Consider the following 25506-nt stretch of genomic DNA (forward strand, 5'->3'; position numbering starts at 1 on the left):
CCCCCCACCCTGTCTCATCATGCCCCCCATCATTTCCCCCTGTCTCATCATGTTCCCATCATTTCTGTCTCATCCCCCCCCATCATTCCCCCTCCTCATCATTTACCGTCGCATCATCCCCCCAGTGGTCTTCAACCTGCTGACCTCCAGATGTTGCAAGACTACAACTCCCAGCATGCCCCGACAGCCAACTGCTGTCCGGGCATGCTGGGAGTTGTAGTTTTGCAACATCTGGAGGTCCGCAGGTTGAAAACCACTCTTCCCCTTTCCTTATCTGGCTGCACTTCGTCAGGTCAGGCGGGGGGGTCTTGCGGGCTGCGGTCAGTGAAGCTGATGAGTGACTTCCTCTGCCGCCTTCTCTGCGCGCCATCACGGATCTCACTTTTCGGCGGCGACTACAGGAAATGAAAAGTGAGATCCGTGATGCCGCGCAGAGAAGCCGGCAGAGGAAGTCACTCATCAGCTTCACTGACTGCAGCCCGCAAGACCCCCCGCCTGGCCTGACCTGACCTGCCGAAGTGCAGACAGTTAAGGAAAATAAACAAATCTATAAAAAGCAGGCAAAAGGGGGAATGAAAAGTGAAACTCACTTGTTTCCTCCCGCACTATCCACAGGAACTGGTGTTGGTGGATAGCGCGGGAGACGCTGATTAAAAGGTAGGGCAGATCCGGACAAGGTAGGGCTCAGCGTCTCCCGCACTATCCACCACACCAGTACCTGTGGATAGTGCGGGAGAAAACAAGTGACAGTGCGGGGAGGAGACGTTGCTGGTCACTGATTTAAAGTGGCCACGGCCGTGCTGTTAATACTTAACAAGCAGACGCTGCTGCGGCCGCTTTAAATCAGTGACCAGAAGACTTATCAGCGTATAACACACAGGCAGGCTTTTTGCCTTAAATTTAAGTTTTAAAAGTGCGTGTTATACGCCGATAAATACGGTACTTCTTTTATTAACATTTGTTATTACTTGTGTTCTTATTGGCAACATAGAAATACAGGTAACTCAATACAGATTTTCAGCTCCTTATAGTTTAATTTCTGCACAATTCCTGATATGCAGAATAGCATTTTATTTTGTTGTTTTAGGTGTTCAGTTCTGAAGGGGCATGGCAGTGTGTCAGTGAGGCACTGCAAATCCTTGGAGGCCTGGGGTATATGAAGGATTATCCGTATGAACGCTATCTACGAGACAGTCGCATTCTTCTTATTTTTGAGGTGAGTTTTCTCAGGTTGGATTAGCCTGCATCTGTTTATACTGGAAAGTTACCTTTTTAGATACAGATACTGTGAGGTGTCCTCCAGGACCATCAGCCAGTGCATGCTCTGAATTACATAATATCTTTCATCTTACACTGTGGCCTCATCATTGTTGTTCTACATGGACCATTTGTCCTTTTTCCCTCATCCCCCCAGACTTGATACTTTGCTTAAAATATTCAACATTGTTACTAGCATAAATAGTTAATATGTAGCTTATTGTATTAATATGGTGCATCATAGTTATGAAGGTTTCCTTGATTTCAGGGGACCAATGAAATCCTACGAATGTATATTGCTCTCACAGGAATGCAGCACGCAGGAAAGATTTTGACTGGTAAACTAAAGTAAGTGAAATAATTGCAATTATTTATAACCAGATATTTAGGTCTGACAAAGCACAATACAATTATTATTTTTATTTTTTTTAAATATTAAGGAAATCTGTCATCAGTATCACCTGTAGATGGTGCAGACAGGTAGTGCAGGTGACAATGGTATTTACCATGTCCCGTTCTGTGGTTCTCGGGCGAACCTCTTCAGTATCTTCAGCTCCGGGCCCGACTGAGCATGGGCAGAGCTTAGAGACGTCACCGCTGCTGTTCTCTGCTGGGTCCCGCTGCTAGCAAACAGCATCCATGAAGTCACTAAGCTCCGCCCATGCTCCAGGTCAGGCCCTGAGCTGAGGATACCAAAGAGGATTGCTGGAGAACCACAGCATGGAATGGGACAAGTTAAGTACCGTTGTCATCAGTGTCACCTGCACTACCAACAGGTTAGTGCAGGTGACACGGATGACAGATTTTTTATTTTTTTTTAACAAAAACAAAGTGTGAATGTAACAAAAGTAGTAGAAATATTTCTATCTGTACTAAAGAGCCACTTCTGGATTTTAAAGGAAATCTGTCAGCAGGATCATCCGCACTAAATCTGTCACACAGGCTTGTAATGCAGGTATTGTTAATCAAAACGATACTCAGTGTCCAGATTGGCCCAGCTGTTCCGCCGCAATTCGCCTTCTTCATTCTTTTTATGCAAATGAGGGCATTGGGGCATGGGCTGAGCTCCGAACCGAGCTAGGGGCACGCTGACGTCATCTTCACTGGGCAGGCGCTCCGCCCGGCTCATCCATATTCATAACCCCCATCCCTGTGCCCCGTGTTGTGTGGCGCATGCGCCATTCACTAACACGGGGCACAAGAGCAGGGAGGGAAGCGGCGAATGCACCGTACACAAACACGGGGCATCAACCCGCACTACAAGCCTGTGTGACAGTTTTCGTGCGGGTGATAATGCTGACAGATTTCCTTTAACGAAACTGATGCAAAAATTTGTGAACATGCAAAACAAACAAACCAAAGTCAAGTGTAGATTGACAATAAAAAAAAAGTTAATGGTTTTTTACTGAAAAAGTACCTTTGTGTATGTATGAAAGATTACCAGGTAATGGTAATAAATGTTTCTCGCTTTTTATTCAATCTTACCCAGCTCACTGCAACAGGTTTTTTTCCCCCCTATTTACTCTGAGCTACAGTTCCCATTATTCTTCTACCCTTTTACAGACAATACCTTTTATTTACAGTGCTTTTATTTATAATGCCTGTATACTTCTCTATTACAATGTGTAAAATACAGTAATTACAGTCTTTAGACACAGATCTGCTACTGGGAGACTGTTGTAATTCTCAATAGACATTGCATGATCTGATGTCCAGCATGAGAAACACAATCCCCTTAGAGACAGAGAAGGGAGGTGGTGAGTCAGGGGGCAATGGAGATGAGAGGCATCTGTTGAGTGACATCCCTAACATCAGTATGGAGAGATCACTGTGGTTTCAAAGTAGGGGGATGTCACACAAGTAGGCTATAAACACAAGCAGACTGGCTTATGACAAAATTTTAGCTAGAGGCAATAGATTAGTGGTAAATTATACTGCATGTAAACCACTTGTACTCAATTCTTTAAAGAGGTACTCCGGTGGAATTTTTTTTTTTTTTTTTTTTTTTTAAATCAACTGGTGCTACAAAGGTAAACAGATTTGTAAATGACTTCTATTTAAAAATCTTAATCCTTCCAGTACTTATCAGCAGCTGTATGCTCCACAGGAAGTTGTATTTCTTTCTGAAATTCTTTTCAGTCTAACCACAGTGCTCTCTGCTGACACCTCTGTTCATATCAGGAACTGTCCGGAGTAAAAGCAAATCCCCACAGCAAACCTATCCTGTTCTGGACAGTTCCTGACACCAGTTGATAAAAAAAAAAAAAAAATTCTACCTGAGTACCCCTTTAAGGATAGCAAAATCATTCAGGTACGTGCCTCAGTTCCGGACACTACTTTGAGAACAGGCTGTCACTAGGGAAGGGAGGAAGGATGTAGCTGCTGCTAAGGCTGTGACATGATCTCACAGCTTACAGGAAGAAATCACAGCTTAAATAGATGATCTGTGCACTTTAGATATTAGTAAATTATTTTTTTTGATGGATAACCCCTTTAAGTGGAGTTTTTGGCCTCCAGAAATATATTGTTCATACTGCAGTTCTTTCTGCATTCTTCCAAAGTCAGCAATAAATATTGCATTTTGTCTCCTTTTATCAGGGAGCTGAAGAAGGGAAGTCTTTCAGTGGCCTTTGAAATGATGGGCAAGAAATTAGGAGGCGCCATGGGGAGAAAAATCAAGTTGGGGTTAACTGGAACTGGAGTTGTACACCCAAGCCTTGAGGTAAGTGATCACATTTAGGGGTGTATTCACATGTACAGCATGCTGCACATACTTGATTTTGCAGACTTCAATGTAAATTAAATTACTGAACACCGCTTCAAATCCTGTACACATGAATACACCCTAAGGGTACGTTCACACGGGCAGATTTATTAGCTTGTTTTCCGCTGCGTATTTGAAAGGGGGCGGGCTCTTCCTGGCTGTCTGCAGCAGATTTTCCCCAGCGGAATTTATGCTGCGGAAAATCTGACGCAGACCCTACTGACTTCAATGGGGCTTGTGGTGTAAATTCCGCCATGAAAAATCTGCTGCAGACACAGGAAGAGCCCGCCCCCTTTCAAATACGCAGCGGGAAACCCGCAAATAAATCCGCCTGTGTGAACGTACCCTTAGGGTACGTTCACACATACAGGATCCTGCGCAGATTTGATGCGCAGGTTTTGTAACTGACGATTAGAAGCTGTGCTCAGTCAGAAATCTGCAGCAGAAAATCTTGCGCATCAAATCTGCGTACGAGTGAACGTACCCTTAAAGTGTTTTCCCCACGATGAAAGTAACTAGTAAATGCCATCCCTACCTTAAAGGGGTATTCCGGGCTTAAAGGGTACCTTTCATCAAAAAAACTTTTTTATATATATTATAGATTAATGTATGCAGAATAACTTTCCAATTGCATGTTATTAAAAAATATGCTTCTTTCTATTTAAGTTTACACTTCGAAAAAATTACCTCTAGAGGTCTCCCTACAAGTCTTGGCCGCAAGCCCTTTTTTATAGATTTCAGACTGCAGCCAGGACACAGACAAGCTCAGCTGGCAGCTCTGAATCTTCTCTCTGTTTACAACTGCATGTGTAGAGAGAAGAAAGATTGGAGCTCAGATAGTAAAATGAATGCGGGCATGCAGTAAGGCAGAGTCAGGAGTATGCCCTGCTGTGCTATGAGCACAGTGCTGGCTCCTGCCTGTCTGATTGACAGGCAGGGAGCAGTGCTGAGCTTGTCTGTGTCCCAGCTGCAGTCTGAGATTTAGGACTCCAGCATGAGTCTGAAATCTTTAAAAAGGGCTTGCGACCAGGACTGGTAGGGAGACCTCTAGTGGTAATTTTTTCAAAGTTGAAGATTAAATAGAAAGAAGCCTATTTTTTAATAACTTGCAATTGGAAAGTTATTTTGCATTCGTTAATCTATGATATATCAAAAGTTTTTTTGATGAAGGTACCCTTTAACTAACTTTTCACTATCCTTCCCATTATGAAAAATTATGCTAGTTTTACTTTTACTTGCTATACCACTCTGCCGTGGATAGTCTTCTTTTTCATAATTATATGGTCCCCCCAGGTCTAGCGTTTCCTTTCAGGTCCTGATGACGTTCGTCTCACAATCCTTTGCGGCTCATGGCGGCAGCTAGTGTCGGGGGGCTTGGCTATTTCGTGTCGGGGGGCTTGGCTATTTCTTATATTTCCCCACAAGCCAGCCCCCTGATGACGTTAGCGGTCCATCTGTACATCCTGACGTGCCGGTGTTCCCTACATGATTGCGGAGATCACGGGACGCCGGCACGTCAGGACTAGAGATGAGCAAACTTTTCAAAAATTTTATTCGGCCGATTTGGCGAAAAAGTTTGGTTCGATTCGAATTTTTTTGCGTTAAATCTATATATTAAAAAAGGCTATTTCTAGCCTACATACAGCCTCTATAGGTGTATAGAACACTTTGCTGTGTTCTAAAATGCATATGGAGTGTGCTGGGGTAGTGAAATAATACTGTTATTCAGAATAACATGCAGATTACCGGCATCGCTTTTAGAATCACTGCCGCACAGCAGCACAATGACAGAGCCTGGTGGTGGCATCAGTGTCAGGAGACCATATAGTGACTGAATGACATAGTGTGGAGGTGTTGGCAGCATGAGGAGACCATTTAGTGGCTGAATGGCACAGCGTGGAGGTGTTGGCAGCATGAGGAGACCATATAGTGGCTGAATGGGACAGCGTGGAGGTGTTGGCAGCATGAGGACACCATATAGTGGCTGAATGGCACAGCGTGGAGGTGTTGGCAGCATGAGGACACCATATAGTGGCTGAATGACACAGTGTGGATATGTTGGCAGCATGAGGACACCATATAGTGGCTGACTGACACAGCATGGAGGTGTTGGCAGCATGAAAAGACCATATAGTGGATGAATGGCACAGCCCATAGTTGCCAGTAGCATGAGTAGGCACAAGGCCTTCACAATCCCTAAGATTAAAAGATGAATTAAGAAATTTAAACCGAAGATTTTGCATAGCGGGTGCTACCTATGAGAAAATTTGAAATTCCCAGGCCCAGCAGGGCCATCATTTTTTTTTTTTTTTTTTTTAAATTTAGAACAACCTTTGAGTGTCCCGGACCCCAGCGTGTGGTTACGAAGGACCAAATCCAACAAGCCCCCACAGTGCTCATGTGGCCGTGAGATGTAGGCGCAACGTCTCCATTGCCCTGACCGGCCATTGTTTCCAAGACTTTTCGCCAAGGCAAACCACGTGAAGAACAGCGGGACACCGCCATGCCCTGCACACATGGTATGCTGAAGGACCACTTGGACTTGTCCGGGCAGTGGTGGCTTAAAGGGGTTCTCTGGTGCTTACACATCTTATCCCCTATCCAAAGGATAGGGGATAAGATGCCTGATCGCGGGAGTCCCGCCACTGGGGACCCCCCGTGATCTTGCACGCGGCACCCCGTTTGTAATCAGTCCCCGGAGCGTGTTCGCTCCGGGTCTGATTACCGACGACCACAGGGCCGGCGGCGTGTGACGTCACGCCTCCGCCCCCGTATGACGTCACACTCCGCCCCTCAATGCAAGCCTACGGGAGGGGGCGTGATAGCTGTCACGCCCTCTTCTGTAGGCTTGCATTGAGGGGTGGAGCGTGATGTCACACGGGGGCGGAGATCACGGGGATCCCCAGCGGCAGGACTCCCGCGATCAGGCATCTTATCCCCTATCCTTTGGATAGGGGATAAGATGTGTAAGCACCGGAGAACCACTTTAAGACACAGTGGAGGAAGTGGAGGCGGCGTAGCACACTGTCACAGGACCAACGGGCTGACAGGGTGTAGCAGGAAGCAGCATTGAGTACACACCAGGGCTTCAGAATCCCAAAGAAAAAACAACCATTTTTTTTTTTAAATTTAAGAATATTTAGGACAGCGGGTGCTACCTATATATTGCCTGAATGACACAATCTGGAGTTGGCTGAGGCATGAGTACACACTAGGGCTTCACAATCCCCCCCCAAAAAAACACAACAATTGTAGAAATTTATGAAGAAGACTTTTGGATAGCGGGTGCTACTTATGAGAACATTTTAAATTCCCAGCGCCATCAGTAAACCATTTATTGCCTGAATGACACAGGCTGGAGTTGGCTGATGCATGAGTACGCACCAAAGCTTCACAATCCCTAATAAAAAAGACAAACATTTTTGAAAAAAAATTTTAACGAAAATTTAGGACAGCGAGTGCTCTCTATATATTGCCAGAATGACGCAGCCTGGAGTTGGCTGCAGCATGAGGAAACCATTGAAATGTGTGATTTTATTATTTGAAATTTAAATCAAAATTTGTGTCCCGGACCCTGCCGTGTGGGTACAAAGGACCTTATCTCACAAGCACCCACAGGGCTCATGTGGCCTTAAGATGTAGGCGCAACGTCTCCATAGCCCTGACCGGCCATTTTTTGGTTTTTGTAACTTTGTTTAAGAACAAGCGCATATCCAAGAGTCCAGAAGACTCTGTAATGCAGGCCGGTGGACCACTAAAAGACGGTCTTCTATAAAATAATTTTTTATGAAATAAAGAAGCAGAGTTCATCCCTCTCCGTATTTTTTTTGAAAAGTTTACTTAAAAAAATCGCACGCAACAAGCGTTCAATGGTGTAATGGTTATTATTCTGGAAAATTCAAGTTTATTACTGTGATAATTATCAGAAGATTTGAAAAAAACACTACCCAAGAGTGTTTAATAACCCCATACATTGCACCATAAATGTTGAAATTTTAATTAAGCATGTATGTATGTATTTCAAAAATACTAAAATTAAAGGCCCAAGTCAAGTAGTTCCTGAAAGACACAGGAGCAGTCAGGAGTAGGCATCAGCAGTTCCCAAGAGGCTTCAATAACCCCTTACATTGCACGATCAATCGCGAGATCTAGCAATAACACGTGTATTATGCCCTCAGATGTCCTGGGCTGCACGCGCAAAACACTGAACTGACCAGCGTGTGTCTATCTTTCACCGATAGGTGCGGGTAACCCGCTGAACCCCGTTTGGGATAGGGATCAGGGATTGCAATTATTTGCCAGGAAAGAAGAATCGCAACAAAGTGCGGGTCATAAGCTCGGGTTCATTAAGTCCCTGCCCTTTGTACACACCGCATGTCTCTACTACCGATTGGATGGTTTAGTGAGGTCCTCGGATCGGCCCCGGCGGGGTAGGAGAAGGCCCTGGCAGAGCGACGAGAATGTAAAGATCATTGTTGAAATTTGCATTAAGCATGTATTTAGCTACTGCTAAACTTCCAAAAATTAAAGGCCCAAGGCCAGAAGAGTCAGTGAGGCAAGTAGTTCCTGAAATACACAGGATCAGTCAGGAGCAGGCATTCGCAGTACCCAAGAGGGTTTCATAACCCTAATTGATAACGCAAGAGGGTTTCATAACCAACCATAATTGGGAAATGTTGGTGTAGCAGCATGGTCAATCTACTTTGAGGCATCTGGCATTGGTGGCTGGAAATCCTGGCTGATCCATCCTTTATTCATCTTGACAAACGTTAGTCTCTCAACATTTTTAGTGGACAGACGAGTTCGCCTTGGGGTGACTATGGCCCCGGCCGCACTAAACACCCGCTCTGATGGCACACTACTGGCCGGGCAGGACAGGGCAAACTCTGCTAGTTGCAACCATAATTCAAGTTTGGCTGCCCAGAAGTCCAGCGGATCTTCAATATGGTCATGTCAAGATATGCCACCACCTGCTGGTTCAGGTCCTGCTCCATGTCTACCTGCTGCTGATGAGTTGCTTCACTATGCGGGTGAAGAAAGCTACTTATCAGCGACTGTAGACTGTCTGCTGCTGATTGAGCTGGTACTGCTCCTGCCACCCCTCCCCTCCCCAGCAGCCATGGCAGTGGAAGGTGAGCGCAGAGGGCCCCCCGAGTCAGACTTGCGAGTGGATGGACCATGTGACCGATAGTCATCGGCCAACTGACTACGTAGAATCTCTCTGTAGTGGGTCAGTTTGTCCTCCCTCTCAGTGGGTGTAAAAAAGGCCCCCATTCTGGGACGGTAGCGAGGGTCTAATAAGGTGGAGATCCAGAAGTCATCCCGCTGACGAATTTTGACAATTCGGGGGTCACTACGCAAGCAACTGAGCATGCATCTTGCCATTTGCGCCAGTGACTCTGAGGGACTACCTGCCCCCATCTCCACTGCATACTGCCATGGTGTGTCAGGGTCCTCTGTCTCGCCTTCGTCATAACCCTCCAGCTCCTCTGGCTGCCCCTGCTCCTCCTCTCCTGTCAGATGACTAGAAACACCAGCCATCTCATCCAACCTAAACTGTGCTCCACTCTGCCCCTCATCATCCTCCTCCTCAGCCCCCCACAGGGCTCATGTAGCCTTGAGATGTAGGCGCAACGTCTCCATTGCCGTGATCAGCCATGGTTTCAATCATTTGTTGTAGGAAATGTAGGAGTGGAATTACGTCATTCATGGCGTAATCCAAGCGACTTACGAATAATGTGGCTTCCTCAAAGGGCCTAAGCAAACGGCAGGTGTCACGTATGAGTTGCCACTGGTTCATATTGAAGTTACACAGGGGAGTACTCCTATCTGCTTGGATCATCAAGAAATCGGTGATGGCTTTTCTTTGTTCGTATAGTCTGTCCAACATATGGAGGGTGGAATTCAAATGTGTGGCAACGTCACAAATAAGACTATGTTGTGGGATACCGTTCTGACGCTGCAGCTCAAGGAAGGTGTGCTTGGCGGTGTACGAGTGGCTGAAGTGCATGCACAGTTTCCTTGCCATTTTCAGGATGTTTTGCAAATGGGGTGAAGACTTGCAGTGCTTGACAACCAGATTCAACACGTGTGCCATGCAGGGTGCATGTTTCACACTTCCTTGTCGCAGCACGGACACAATGTTCTTCCCGTGGTCACCATTTCCAGATTTCGTGGAGTAAGCCATACTCGGATTTCTTCACAAATGAACTTTAGCAGTTCCTCCCCTGTGTGACTCCGTTCGCCAAGGCAAACCAGGTGAAGAACAGCTTGACACCACCGTGCCCTACACACATGGTATGATGAAGGGCCACCGAGATTTGGACGTGCAGTGGAGGCCGAGGACACGGTGGAGGATGAGGCAGCGTCGTCGCACACTGTAACAGGACCAACTGCCTGGGAGCAAGAGCATGGAGGAGGAAGCGGTGTGACCTGTCCAAGTTGCTGTTGTGCTGTGCAGGAACCACATTTACCCAGTGGGCCGTAAAAGACAAGTATTGTCCCTGCCCATAGTTACAGCTCCACACGTCAGCGCTGCCATGCACTTTTGAACACATCGACAGGCTCAAGGACTGGCCCACCTTCTCTTATGCAAACTTATGCAGGGCTGGTACTGCCTTCTTCGCATAGAAATGACAGCTTGGGACTCTCCACCTCAGCTTGGCACAAGCCATCAATTCTCTGAAAGGTGCAGAGTCCACCACTTGAAAAGGGAGGGACTGCAACACCAGCAACTTGGACAGGAGCACATTCAACTTCTGTGCCGTTGGATGAGTGGGCGCATACTGTTGTCTCTTGGACCTGGCTTCGCCAATGGATTGTTGGCGAAATGGCTGACTAAAAGCGGGAGAAGCAGGAGCGACAGAAGGAGGGTTTGACACACAGCTCCCTTCGGCTGAGGTGGTGGAGCCTTAGCTGGATGAAGGAGGGAGCGGATGGCCACTGGGTGATGCAGCAGGATGGACCACTACATCGGAGCCACGGTTCTCCCAGACCGCTTTATGGTGGCGAAGCATGTGTTGACGCAGGGCCGTGGTGCAGACATTGGGACCCTGGCCACGCTTCACCTTCTGCCGACAGATCTTGCATGTGGCTACGTGAACCTCCTCCGGATGCCTTATGAAAAACTTCCACTCCGCCAAGTAGCTGATTTTCTCACCCGCAGTCGGCACTAATTGACTGCTACTGGCGCCGTCTCCAGAAACCCCTGTTCTACTACCTCCCGGAAAGGAAGCCTGCCGCGAAGCAGGTGGTCTCCCCCAGGCATGTTTGGCTCCTGAATTTCCACTCCTGCCACCACGCTGACTGACAACTGTGCTACCGCCTTGCTGCCTCAAGGGCAACCTGCAACTCTCTTCTCCTGATGATGATGAAGCCCCTTCTGCACCCGGCTCCCAATTGCGATCGGCTTCATCATAATCAACAGGTGTGTGCATGTCACTGATGTCTTCCTCAGGTTCCCCAACAGTGTCTGCTTCAAGACCCTGAACCCTTGCAACACCGCCTCCCACGTCACTCTCCGCATCACTACTTGGCCGCCTAGCGGAGGAAGCGGTGCATGTCTCCTCCCCTTCTTGGCTGTCCAGTAGCTGCTCGCTGTCCTCTATTAGATCGTCCTCAGTAAATAGTGGAGCTGAACCCACAGCATAAGCTACTTCTTTAGGAGTGGGAACAGCATAGTACAAAGGCAATGGGAGGACAGGGACTGCTCCCAGGCCATGCCAACTGAAGGTTGTGTCTGAGGAACCCACAGACTTTTGACTGGGGGTGTCAGATGTCACTTGTGATGTGGATGAGCGTGTTAACCAATCGGCGATGGGTTGCTGGTCGAGACACGACCGTTGGCTAACGGGAGCTCAGGCCTCTCGCTGCGACTCCTGCTGCCACTCGCCCCAAGTCTGCTGCCAACCCTGCCTGAAGTATTTATGCCTCTGCCACTCCTCTATGCACGTCCTGGCACTTCTCTGCCTGACATACTTAGTGCATATCAGGGTATTACAATACGCTACACTACTCTTTAAACAGTATTTGTCTAGAACAGCAGCAGGTGATTACTTACGGCTGTCCTTTCACAGTATGTAGGCCCTTTACAGATTAACAGGTACAAGATGGTACACTACTGGGATGTACGTATGCGGTATGTACTGATGAGGGCAGTAAGATGCGCAACTATAGGCAGAATAAACTCTGTATTTTTTAAAAACACCAGCCGGTGAATACTATTGTTTGGACTTTGACGGTATGGAGCACCTTGACAGATTAACAGGTACAAAATGGTACAATACTTGGATGTACGTATGCGGTATGCACTGATGAGGGTAGTAATATGCACATCTATACGCAGAAAAAACTCTGTATTTTTGTAAAACACCAGCTGGTGAATACTATTGTTTGGACTTGCACAGTATGTAGCCCCTTGACAGATTAACAGGTACAAAATGGTGCAAATGCACTACAGTCCACTGAACAATCACGTATTTCTGAACAGCAGCAGGACCCAACAGTGCAGCACCACAAAAAAGACAGGGATTAAACCCTAAATTGCATTCTGTCAAACAATTCTGAGCAGCAGAAGATTTGTGGAGCAAAAAAAAGCCCTCAATTGGGCTGAACAATGAGGAGAGAAGATGCTTCAGAAAGTTCAGGCAGCTTGGAGATCTGTATGAGGCAGCTGACAGCTATCTGCCCCTCTCTGCTGCAATGCTCAATAACGTGAATAGGAGTTTTAGCTATCAATGATCCTTCTCAGAGTAACAGCAAAGCACTCTGCACTCCTGCCTTTCCCTAATGCTGATGTGACTAGCAGTTGCAGTGTAACGCTGTGGTATAAGCTATTCACCCACACACACAGTTCCATCCTCTCTATCTGAGTGCATAGATGAAATGAAGAGAGGCAAGATGGCCGCCGATTATATAGGGGCTGTGACATCACAGGGGTCAGTGAACATTGATAGGCTGCATCTCACATGTGATTCAGGGTCATCCCGCCTACCTTCATTGCCGACGCTGTTTCCCGCCCTCCCATAATCCCCTGCCCCATGTACTCACATGTGGATCCGCCATTTTAGGTCTCCAATAGCCTGGAACGCTGTAAAATGAAGTTTAATGAAGCTATTCGCGCGATAGAACCCCGGCGATATTCGCATTCGTTGCGAATCGAATTTTCCATGAAATTCGTAACTAATTCGGGTTCGTCAGCTTCGGTTCACTCATCTCTAGTCAGGACGTACAGATGGACCGCAAACGTCATCAACCAGAGTAATACGGGGAATGGGAGGACTACAGTACCCAGAAAGATTATCAGAATTAGGGTTAGTTTAGGAAAAAGAAGGCTTAGGGGAGACCTAATAACTATGTATAAATATATCAGGGGACAGTATAGAGATCTCTCCCATGTTCTATTTATACCCAGGACTGTATCTATAACAAGGGGGCATCCTCTACCTCTAGAGGAAAGGTTTGTACACCAGCACAGACGGGGGTTCTTTACTGTAAGAGCAGTGAGACTATTGAACTCTCTGCCAGAGGAGGTGGTCATGTGGGACTCTGTAAAAGAGTTCAAAAGGGGCTGTGGATGCATTTTTGGAGAATAACAACATTGCTGGTTATGTATATTAGACTTATAGGGACAGAACGTTGATCCAGGGATTTATTCTGGCTGCCGTTTTTGGAGTCAGGAAGGATTTTTTCTAGTTTGAGGGTTTTTTGCCTTCCTCTGGATCAACTCAGTAGGGACTCATTAGGGTTATAGGTTGAACTTGATGGACTCTGGTCTTTTTTCAACCTTATGTTACTATGTATCAGGGGGCTGGCTTAAGAGGAAATACAAGAAATAGCCAAGCCCCCTGATACCAGCTGCCGCCTCCATCCGCAAAGGATTAAGACGAACGTCATCAGGACCTTAAAGGAAATGCTAGACCTGGGGGGGGAACCATATAATTATGAAAAAGACTATCCACGAGCGGTATAGCAAGTATATGTAAAACAAGCATCATTCTTTATAATGGGTAGGATAGTTAAAAGTTAGTTAGGCACGGAATACCCCCTTTTTAATAGTGTGTGTGTGTTGGGGCGGGGAGGCGGTGTCTTACTGCCTGGGGGATAGCACAGGTTACTTGCTACAGCTCCCCCTCCCGATGCAAGAACAAATCTAATGGTTTATCTTGGCAAGATTAAATTACATTATTAGATGCTCTACCCATTTGTATTTAGTATTCCTCCAGCCTTTTATAGCATTATTGTTTGTACTAGTAACTCTTGGATTTTCTTGACAGGAAAGTGCAAATAAGCTGGAGCAGAATACCTATTATTTTGGCAGTGCAGTGGAAAGTCTATTGTATAGATTTGGGAAGGTAAGAACCTTGTTTTTCCTTATTCCTAAACCCTTTAAGGACACAGGGTTTTTCCGTTTTTGCATTTTGGTTTTTTTCCTTCTTACACTTAAAAAAAAATCATAACAATTTTGCACCAAAAAATCCATATGATGGCTTATTTTTTGCGCCACCAATTCTACTTTGTAATGACATCAGTCATTTTACCCAAAAATCTACGGCGAAACGGAAAAAAAAATCATTGTGAGACAAAATTGAAAGAAAAATCGCCATTTTGTAACTTTTAGGGGCTTCCGTTTCTACACAGTACATTTTTCGGTAAAAATCACACCTCTTATTTATTCTGTAGGTCCATTCGGTTAAAATTATACCCAAATTATATAGGTTTGATTTTGTCGGACTTCTGGAAAAAATCATAACTACATGCAGGAAAATTAATACGTTTAAAATTATCATCTTCTGATCCCTATAACTTTTTTATTTTTCCGCATATGGGGTGGTATGAGGGCCCATTTTTGTGCCGTGATCTGTAGTTTTTAGCGGTACCATTTTTGTATTGATCGGACTTTTTGATCGTTTTTTATTCATTTTTTCATGATATAAAAAGTGACCAAAAATACACTATTTTGGACTTTAGAATTTTTTTGCGCGTACGCCATTGACCGTGCGGTTTAATTAATATTTTTAGAATTCGGTCATTTCCGCACGCGACGATACCACATATGTTTATTTTTATTTACACTTTTTTTTTTTTTAAATGGGAAAAGGGGGGTGATTCAAACTTTTATTAGGGAAGGGGTTAAATGATCTTTTATTAAATATTTTTTTTTCACTTTTTTTTTTTGCAATGTTATAGCTCCCATGGGGACCTATAACACTGCACACACTGATCTTTTACATCGTTCAATGGTTTCTCATAGGAAACCAGTGATCAATGATTCTGCCGCTTGAATGCTCATGCCTGGATCTCAGGCACTGAGCAGTCATTCGGCGATCGGACAGCATGGAGGCAGGTAGGGACCCTCTGGCTGTCTTGTAAGCTGTTCAGGATGCCGCTATTTCACCGCGGCGATCCCGAACAGCTCCCTGAGCTAACCGGCAACGTTTTAGTTTCACTTTACACGTGGCGATCAACTTTGAACGTAGCATCTAAAGGGTTAATAGCGCGCGGCACTACGATCGGTGCTGTGCGCTATTAGCCATGGGTCCCGGCCGTTGTTAGTTGCCCCGCGTTATAGAACGGGAGCAGACTCGTGACGTAAATGTACATCATGGGTCCTGTAGGGGTTAAAATAAAAAAAAAAGTGGCTGCAACTGTAGCAACCCATATAGAATTTCAGCATTGAAAGTAGTGTCCATTTACATTGATTGTGTTTTGTTTTCCAAGACAATTGTGGATGAGCAGCTTGCACTGAAGCGCGTGGCGGATATTCTCATTAATCTGTATGCCATGACAGCAGTGATATCTAGAGCGAGTCGTTCTATCAGCATTGGCCTGCGCAACCATGATCATGAGGCGAGTATCAAATACTCATTTATTTCATTTCCTGGATAGGATTGGGCTGTGTGTTATAAGGGTTTGGGTATTTATTTTCCTATTTAAAAACTGATGACTTGCTCAGTTTTGTAACCTTGAAGCAAAGTAGTAGAATTATTGGTAAATGACTGGATTTGGAACATGCTTGCATCCACATGAAGGGGCAGTATTGCAGTCTCTACTTAGCTCTGAGTCAAAAGTAATTCTTTGCTTAACCTAGTTGAAAGAAATGATGGAGCCTAGGCCTCAGGCTAGCCAGACATTGAAGCACATTCATTGATGGTTTGTAATGTCTTATGTATGAATTGTGATTAGTAATATATTTTCTTTCTTCTATAGGTGCTGCTTGCAAATCTTTTCTGCTCTGAGGCTTATTTCAAAAATTGCTACATGTTGGCTCAGCTGGGAAAACGTAAGTAACAAAAGCACACACCCAAACATTACTGTTACATAGGGTGTACATATCAATTGATCGAGTGTAGCCTTAACCCCTTCATGACCCAGGGTTTTTCCCTTTTTGCACTTTCGTTTTTTCCTCCTTACCTAACCCATAACTCTTTCAATTTTGCACCTAAAAATCCATATGATGTCTTATTTTTTGCGCCACCAATTCTACTTTGTAATGACATCAGTCATTTTACCCAAAATGCAGGAAAATGTATACGTTTAAAATTCTCATCTTCTAACCCCTATAACTTTTTTATTTTTCCGCGTATGGGGCGGTCTGAGGGCTCATTTTTTGCGTCATGATCTGAAGTTTTTAGCGGTACCATTTTTCTAATGATCAGACTTTTTAATCGCTTTTTATTAATTTTTTCATGATATAAAAAGTGACCAAAAATACGCTATTTTGGACTTTGGAATTTTTTTGCGCATACGCCATTGACCATGCGATTTAATTAACTATATATTTTTATAAATCGGACAGTTCCGCACGCGGCGATACCACATATGTTTATTTTTATTTATTTTTTAAATGAGAAAAGGGGGGGGTGATTCAAACTCTTATTAGGGAAGGGGTTAAATGATCTTTATTCACTTTTTTTTGCAATGTTATAGCTCCCATTAGGGACCTTTAACACTGCACACACTGATCTTACATTGATCACTGGTTTCTAATAGGAAACCTGGATCTCAGGCACTGAGCAGTCATTCGGCGATCGGACAGCGAGGAGGCAGGTAGGGATCCTCCGGCTGCCCTGTAAGCTGTTTGGGATGTTGCGATTTCGCCGTGGCGATCCTAAACAGCTCCCCGAGCTAACAGGCATTAGTTTACTTTCACTTTAGATGCGGCGTTCAACTTTGATCACAGTGATCACGGTGCCGCGCGCTATTAGCCACGGATCCCGGCCGTTGCTAGGTGCCGGGCCCGACCCGCTATGACGCGGGGCCACGACTTGGCCCAGCGTTATAGAGTGGTAGCCGACCCATGACGTAGATGTATGTCATGGGTCGGGAAGGGGTTAAGAGTACGTTCACACTGCGGAATTCCGCGAGTAGAATTCCGTGCAGTGAACAGTACCATCAGTGTGAATGGGTCTTCCACAAAACCCGTTCACACTGTAGAATTTCAACGGTGAACAATTCTGCTGCTGAAATTGTTCCACGCAAAGAAAGAACATGTTCATTCTTTGTGCGGAATTCTGCGAGTACTGCATAGCAGTCAATAGTGACAGCGCAGTGCCCCGGGTCCTACCGTCGAAGTATTTTCGGCGGTGGGCGCCTGGTGGAATTTCCGCTCTGAGAGGAGATTCCGCAGTGAGAGTGTACCCTTAAAATGTCAGAAAAGTGATAAAAGAAAAAACAGACTGTACCAAAGTATAGAAGGGCCCATTCACATGATATTTCTAAGTGGGATAAGGTGGAAAAAATTTACTTCCATTGCAGCAGCCTCACATTTATTTTAATGGAATTCTGCTGCACAGTGCACATGGCAGAAAAACATCTGCTGCAGAATGTTAATGCTTTTGGATGCTGTAGAAAAAAATTGCCTGCAACAGGGATGGCACATTCCCGCGTGGTCCTAGCACCAGCTGGTTCTGCTGGCGCCTGCTGCCCCTAAGATGTCTGGCTGGAATTTTTTTGACCCCAAATACCACCGTGTGAAAAGGCCCTAAGATGCCTTGGTACAGAATAGTAATTCCAAAAATTACTAATGCTTTCTCTTGCCCACACCAGTAGTTTACCACTTTTACCTCCCTCTTCTCCCCTTTACATCTAATATATTCAGTTTTTTTTCTCATTTCCATCAGATTGTCCAGAAAATCAGGATGAAAGTATTAAGAAAATAGCAAAACATATCCTAGAAAACCGGGCCTATACCTGTTCTCATCCACTGGACAGAACTTTCTGAAGAGGAAGCCAGGAGTAGCACGAGATAACGCTGAAGAATGTCTATGTAAAGTTACTCCGAGTGCTAGTGGCACCAGCTGAATGTGTAGCTGGAATGTATTGTAACTTTGTACAATTGTTGATAAATCCATAATTTTTTTTAATCTGTCCTAAACTTTGTAATAAGAAACACCTACTGATCCTTTTTTTAATTTATAATAGACCTTTGGGGGAGACTCAAAACCTGTCCAGTGAAAGTTGCCCATAGCAACCAATCAGATCGCTTCTTTCAATTTTAACAAAGCCTCTGCAAAATGAAAGAAGCAATCCGATTTGTTACAATGGACAACTGGGCAAGTTTTCCTTGCACAGGTTTTGATAAATCTCCCACTTTTGTGTTAAAAAAAAAAGCTATTGTCTGTCCATGAATAAACCTTTATAAAAATGTCCTATAAGTCAGTTTAAAACACGACTTGGACTGTTTTATTGTGATGTGGTAAAAGATAATGTACGGTGGACTAATTTCTAAACAGTATCCATTAAGGCAGATGGCTCCAGAGGCCCTTTTAACTTGTTAAGGATGAAGGGCATACAGGTCCTGGCACTTAAAGGGGTACTCCATCTTATCCCCTATCCAAAGGATAAGATGTCTGATCTTGAGGGTCCCGCCACTGGGGATCGTCCTCGATCTCCCTGCTGCATCCGATGTTCGTTTAGAGCATCGGGTGCAGCACCAGAGGCTTGTGACATCACGGCCACACCCCCCTCAATGCAAGTCTATGGTATGGGAGAGAGAGACTTGCATTGAGTGACATGGCCGTGTCGTCACAAGCCTCCGCCCTGCATCGCCAGTCATCCGGTACGGGGCAAAGTTCGCTCCGTGCACCAGATGTCTGGGGTGCAGCAGCAGAGATCCCGGGGTCGCCAGTGGCGGGACCCTGCAATCAGACATCTTATCACCTATCCTTTTGGATAGGGGATTAGATGTCTAAGGGCAGAGTACCCCTTTAACAATGGAGGGCATACCTGTACGCCCTGAATCCTTAAGCAGCTTTGAAGTGAACGCAGGAGCTGCGCTCGCTTCAGATCAGTGAGTATCAGTAGCTAATAAGCAGCGGCAATCCCGCACCGTAAATGTCCAAACTATTAAAATATGTTTGAGCCCGCACGGTAAACGTAATAAAAATATCAAACACCAAAAAAACTGATTTTAATCATATCAGGAAAAAAAAAAAATGCTAAAAAGCCTTAAAGGTCTCAAAAGCCTTCAAAGCAAAAATGGTACCAATAAAAACTACAGATCACTGAGCAAAAAACTGAGAAGTGCAAATGGAATAGGGAAAATGCAGTCGGCAACTCACTGGAATTCTTCATTTCTTCTTTATTAAATACACTCCCATAGCAAAACGGGGTGGGGGGTGTGTGTGTGTGTGTGTGTGTGTGTGTGCGTGCGTGCGTGCGTGCGTGTTCGCTCCGGGTCTGATTACGGGCGACCGTAGGGCCAGCGGAGTGTGACGTCATGCCTCCGCCCCCGTGTGACGTCATGCTCCGCCCCTCAATGCAAGCCCCCCTCCCGTAAGCTTGGATTGAGGGGCGGAGGTGTTCGCTCCGGGGACTAATTACAAACGGGGTGCCCCGTGCATGATCCCGGGTGTCCCCAGCTGCGGGACTCCTGTGATCAGGCATCTTATCCCCTATCCTTTGGATAGGGGATAAGATGTGTCAGCACCGGAGTACCCCTTTAAATAAAGAGTGCAGGAAGCAGTGTGCTGGGCACGGACCCTGAGGCCGGAGCCCGCTGGACCCTCGGGAGGGAATGGCAGAGATCTGCCGATGGAGCGCTCCCAACCCCTGCAGCGTGCCCAGTCACTGCCAAGCAAGGAGCTGTGGACATTACAGGTGCTGCGGGGAGATGCCGGAGCTGACTGGTGGGCCCTGTTGTCCGGGCGCTTGGCCTCCCATCGCCCCGGAGTACAAGGCGAGGGAGAAGGGCGGAGCATGTGAGGCCCATAATGGCGCAGATGAAATGAAAGTGCAGACAGCGAAAAGGCGGCCGGCAGAGGAGCAGAGCCAGCTGTCTATAGGTGTACAGCTGTGCAGCGAGAGAATGAGCCGCTGCACAGCCAACAGAGCCCCCCACACCCGAGAGCCCCAATAAAAAGTCAGGGATATCCCCCGACCAAAAACCCCAATAATCCTTAAGGGGGGGGAGAGATTGCTGCAGGCATGGTGCTGCCAGTAGCCACGGGGGGGGGGTTAGCCCAGCACAGCCATGTGTAATGGCGGCTTAGGAGCCGACACTGGGGAGAAGGGACCACCGGATGGAGAAACCCTAGCGGAGTACAGAGGAGGAGGGGGGGGGGAAATGTTAGACATACTCACCAATGGACTTCATCTTCTCATACTCACCCAGGCGGCTTCAGCCAGCTTGTGGCCACACTGCATAATGCCAGGCTGCCATAGCAAGGTGAGCAGGGCAGTGGGAGACCAGGACCCAGGGTACAACCTCCAGGCGCTGGCAGTTGGCGATAAGGGGTTGACGGCTCATACTGTTATGTTCGGTGCCCCTTTGTCGCATGTGGGAGATCAGGTGGCATCATGCTCCTGTCACCCAACCTAGAAAAATAAGGGAAAAAGAACCTAACTATACATACTTAACTAGAAAATAAGAAAATAATAGGCCCGGTCTGGGGAGCGCCCAGACCTGTGTCTTGCCTCCTACTGACACTAGCTAAAACTGATAACCTCACTTCCAGTGGGCGGGTATATCCTGCCAAGGAGGAGCTGACTTTTTTTTTTTTCCTAATGTCAGCGCCTCCTAGTGGCAAGAGCATATACCCATCAGTGTCAGTGCTCCCCACTGAAGAGCGACCGAGAAAATGTGTATTTGTCCTCAGCTATGTCCTGTGTGTCTCTGTGCTGGGACAAAATATAGGAAGTGTGGGTGGGACAAGCAGGGCTCTGTACGCTGAGGACAAGCAGGGCTCTGTGCACTGAGGCCCTATGGCACACTTCTGGCTCATACATCAGGCTGATTGACAAGCTTACTTCGGAATAAGGGACGTTAGAGAATCCCATTCAGGTGAATGGCATCCTCTGTGCCCGTTATGCCTCCTGTTGGGCTCTGTCACACTAACGTCCGTTAAAGGCAGGGGGAAAAAAAAAAATGAAAAAATAAAAAAAAAGAGCCTTAACGACCGATTGTGGTGGAGCCCAGCGGCAGTGTGAAAGTAGCCTAAAGGTGTATACGCACCTTTTATGGAGGAGGGGAATGTAAGCATAGCCATACACACATCCCAGAGTTCAGCAGGCTCGGTGATTGGAGATTGATTTCTTCCTGCAGGCCTTTCCTATGGTCACAATACGGTAACACAGACAAGTGAATAATGATGCACTCACTGCTTGGCTCTAGACTCGATGCTCCTCTCATTGAAAAATCGGGGACACCGGACTGCAGAATGTGTGCGCTCAGAGGCAAACGGCCGGTGGTTTTCGCGCAAACTAGCGCTTCTTCCAGCCTCGAATTTAGGCCGGAAGAAGCGATAGTTTGCATGAAAACAATCGGTCACTTGTCTCTGAGCGCACATATTCTGCAGTCCAGTGTCCCCGGTTTTTCCATGAGAGGAGCATCAAGTCTAGAGCAGAGTGGTGAGTGCAGGATTATTAACTTGTCTATTACCGAATTCTTGCTGAAACCCATCCTTTATATGTCCTAGCACCTCCTACATAGACTCATTTGACATATACCGGATGACTACTTTATCATTACAATACCTCGGCACCTGTGTACGGATAACAAGATATTGGCAGTACCATCTGTCCTCTCCTTACTAACACGTATGTATGCTTTCCTATGGTCACATTGTTACTCTCTCCAACATCTTGTGTACAGGTTCATGTCATTTCTCCTCTGGAAAACCCTCACATTGTTCTACGAGCTATAGAGGAAACCTCCCTTTTCTGCCTTGATGTTCCTGTGATGACTAAAAAACACATGGATAAGGATTTTTTTTTTTATGTAAAAAATTATTTACATACATTTCTCTAAAAATATTTTTTTCTTCCAAGGAAGTATTTGTGGTTTTCCATACCAAGTTTCTTCTTTTCTGATGTATAAAGCCTTGCAATGTCATTTGACATTGAAGGCTCTTCTGAGAAGTTCCTGTCAAGTGAAGTGTTAGGCTGGGGTAGTATTTGGTCAGTATTTTTAATAAAGCAAAACACAGCACTCCTTAGTTGAGTAGGATTGTACTCCTTTACACATATGATTCAAAGAACACATATTGTCCTAGTATGTTTTTATTTTCAATCCATCAAGCAAAACTTTTATGGCATTTTGGTCATAGAAACATAGAATGTGTCGGCAGATAAGAACCATTTGTTCCATCTAGTCTGCCCAATAATCTGAATACTATGAATAGTCCCTGGCCCTATCTTATATGAAGGATAGCCTTATGCTTATCCCATGCATGCTTAAACTCCTTCACTGTATTTGCAGCGACCACTTCTGTAGGAAGGCTATTCCATGCATCCACTACTCTCAGTAAAGTAATACTTCCTGATACTACTGCAGAAACCTTTGCCCCTCTAATTTAAATCTATGTCCTCTTTTGGTAGTTTTTCTTCTCTTAAATATACTCTCCTCCTTTACCATGTTGATTCCCTTTATGTATTTAAAAGTCTCTAACATATCCCCTCTGTCTCTTCTTTCTTCTATACATGTTAAGGTCCTTTAACCTTTCCTGGTAAGTTTTATCCTGTAATCCATGTACTAGTTTAGTATCTTCTCTGAACTCTCTCTAGAGTATCTATAACCTTCTGGAGATACGGCCTCCAGTACTGTGCACAATACTCCAAATGAGGTCTCACCAGTGTTCTGTACAGCGGCATGAGCACTTCTCTCTTTCTACTGCTTATACCTCTCCCTATACATCCAAGCATTCTGCTAGCGTTTCCTGCTGCTCTATTACATTGTCTTCCTACCTCTAAGTCTTCTGAAATAATTACTCCTAAATCCCTTTCCTCAGATACTGAGGTCAGGACTGTGTCAAATCTATATTCTGCCCGAGGGTTTTTACGCCCCAGGTGCATTATGTCATATTGACCTTCATCAGATATCAGATTGCTGTGAGGCGCTGCAAAAAGAATTAGCACAGGGATTGATGCTCACTAGAGATGAGCAAACTTACAGTAAATTCGATTCGTCACGAACTTCTCAGCTCGGCAGTTGATGACTTTTCCTGCATAAATTAGTTCAGCTTTCCGGTGCTCCGGTGGGCTGGAAAAGGTGGATACAGTCCTAGGAGACTCTTTCCTAGGAATGTATCCACCTTTTCCAGCCCACTGGAGCACCTGAAGGCTGAACTAATTTACGCAGGTAAAGTCATCAACTGCCGAGCCGAGAAGTTCGTGACGAATCGAATTTACTGTAACTTCGCTCATCTCTAATGCTCACCATAGTAAATACAGTTTGCAGTGCTCTTCATAGCAATCAGATTATTTGATGAAGGTCATTATGACCGAAATGCCATAACATTTTAGTTTGATGGATTGCAAATAAAGATACACATAAGACAATCTGAGTGGCAAGCATACAAATACAAACCAAAATACTACTTATGAACATCCTAAGACTGAAAACAGACATAAAAAACCCCATTAAGAAATGCCACACTCTTCACATGGCTTTTTTTTCCGCCAAAAACGCTGCGGACAGATATTAGCTGGGAGTCAATAGGGAAGTATGAACTGCCAAACCAACATGAGTTTGTGTTTTTTTTTTCCCCCTCTTTAGTGGCATTTCAGACTCAATGGCAGTTTAAAAAAAAAAAAAACTTCCATCATGCTCTGGGTACATAGAAATTGAGGCAAAAAAACACATATGTGTATGTATGTTGGCGTTTTCCCCACACAAATTCTTTAATAGAAATCCTTGAGTCACATCATGAGAAAATGACATGATTTGTAATGAGAAAAATGCAAAGGATAAAATGCCAAATAAAAAATAAAGCCACAAAAAAACTGCATCATTAAAGATGTCCAGTGCTAAGCAATTCATCCCCCATCCACAGGATAGGGTATAAATGTCTGATCACGGGGGGGTCTGATCGCTGGAACCCCCCACGATCTCCCATATGGGCTTCCCGCTCTGCTAGAGCGCGTTTTGTACCCAGCAGGTCAGCAGGTACAAACAGTCCAGGTAAGTAGATGGTTGGCACTTTAGAAAAGTAAAATAATCATAATAGTAGTAATTAAAAGGATCTCGGCACTCACTTGTGATGAAGAAAACTTTTTTCTTCATTGATGCATACAGCAAGTATTACAAAAACGCAGCACGCGTCCAAAGCCTTTTTCAACTGCACAATACAACATAAATAAAACAATGGTACAATATATAGACATCAGAGGCACACAATTATTAAATCATTAGAAACCCTGACAACAAAGTAAACAAACAAAAAGCTACACACAGTGATTTCTTCAATAAATGAAGTGGATCGTATTTAGCTTCAATTCAAGTCTGTCTCTGCAAATAGAAAACGCAGTAAGTCATATGAATCACAATAACTGACTTATCTCATAATCACGATTCATGCCTCTCGGTTCTTGTATTTAGTTTGTGTATCCAAAAGGCTTCCTTTTTAATAAGAAGCCTCTTGATTTTAATAAGAAGCCTCTTGATTTTTAGTCAATCACTTGGAGTTACTATTGAGTAATGTTGTGTCCCTTTTCTTTTAGATTATGAGGTATGGTGATACTAGATTTATGCCTATTTATGCGTTCTTCCCAACGTATTGGAGACCGCGCGGACATTTGATAAGATGGACAACATTTTTTGAATGACATGTAAAGAAACCCTAATTCGGAATTGATCACAATCATTACATCTTCATCACGTTGCTACACTGACGCAACTAAAACACGGAAAAGGTGTCATGTCTCTTAGCACTGAGGACAGTCTGTCTCATTTTTTTGTTCCTACATCAGCTCGTATTAATTTATCCTTTAAATTGGGTAGGCAAAATAAAAAGAGGTGTTCGGAAATTTCCCCACTCCGGGTGTGCTTTTTCTAAAATAGACCAGGAATTACGGATACTGGTATCTATTTTATAGCTTAAAGGATGATATATCCTAACAAAGGGAATGTTTCGTTGTTTAGGTCCCCCCCCTCTCCAGTGGCTTTTAATATCCTGTCTGGATACTCCCGTGCAATACATTTATTTTCTAATTCCTGAAGTCTTTCCTTTTTATTCAAAGGATCAGTTACTATCCTCTCAATGCTTTGC

The 25506-nt window shown here is 45.0% G+C and overlaps 1 protein-coding gene across 1 annotated transcript in view; it reads left to right on the forward strand.

Annotated features, from left to right (window-relative positions):
- ACAD9 (acyl-CoA dehydrogenase family member 9) overlaps positions 1-18811 on the forward strand; it is a 60086-nt gene extending 41275 nt beyond the window's left edge. Inside the window, exons 12-18 of the mRNA XM_056524214.1 lie at positions 1088-1216; positions 1526-1605; positions 3856-3979; positions 14296-14373; positions 15740-15868; positions 16229-16301; positions 18142-18811. Of these exons, the coding sequence (XP_056380189.1) occupies positions 1088-1216; positions 1526-1605; positions 3856-3979; positions 14296-14373; positions 15740-15868; positions 16229-16301; positions 18142-18242 (714 nt within the window). The 3' untranslated portion in view covers positions 18243-18811. The remainder of the gene's footprint in view (positions 1-1087; positions 1217-1525; positions 1606-3855; positions 3980-14295; positions 14374-15739; positions 15869-16228; positions 16302-18141) is intronic.
- Positions 18812-25506: the final 6695 nt, after the last annotated feature.

The sequence above is a fragment of the Hyla sarda genome, chromosome 6, assembly GCF_029499605.1.
Source record: "Hyla sarda isolate aHylSar1 chromosome 6, aHylSar1.hap1, whole genome shotgun sequence".
In the NCBI taxonomy this organism is placed as follows: domain Eukaryota; kingdom Metazoa; phylum Chordata; class Amphibia; order Anura; family Hylidae; genus Hyla; species Hyla sarda.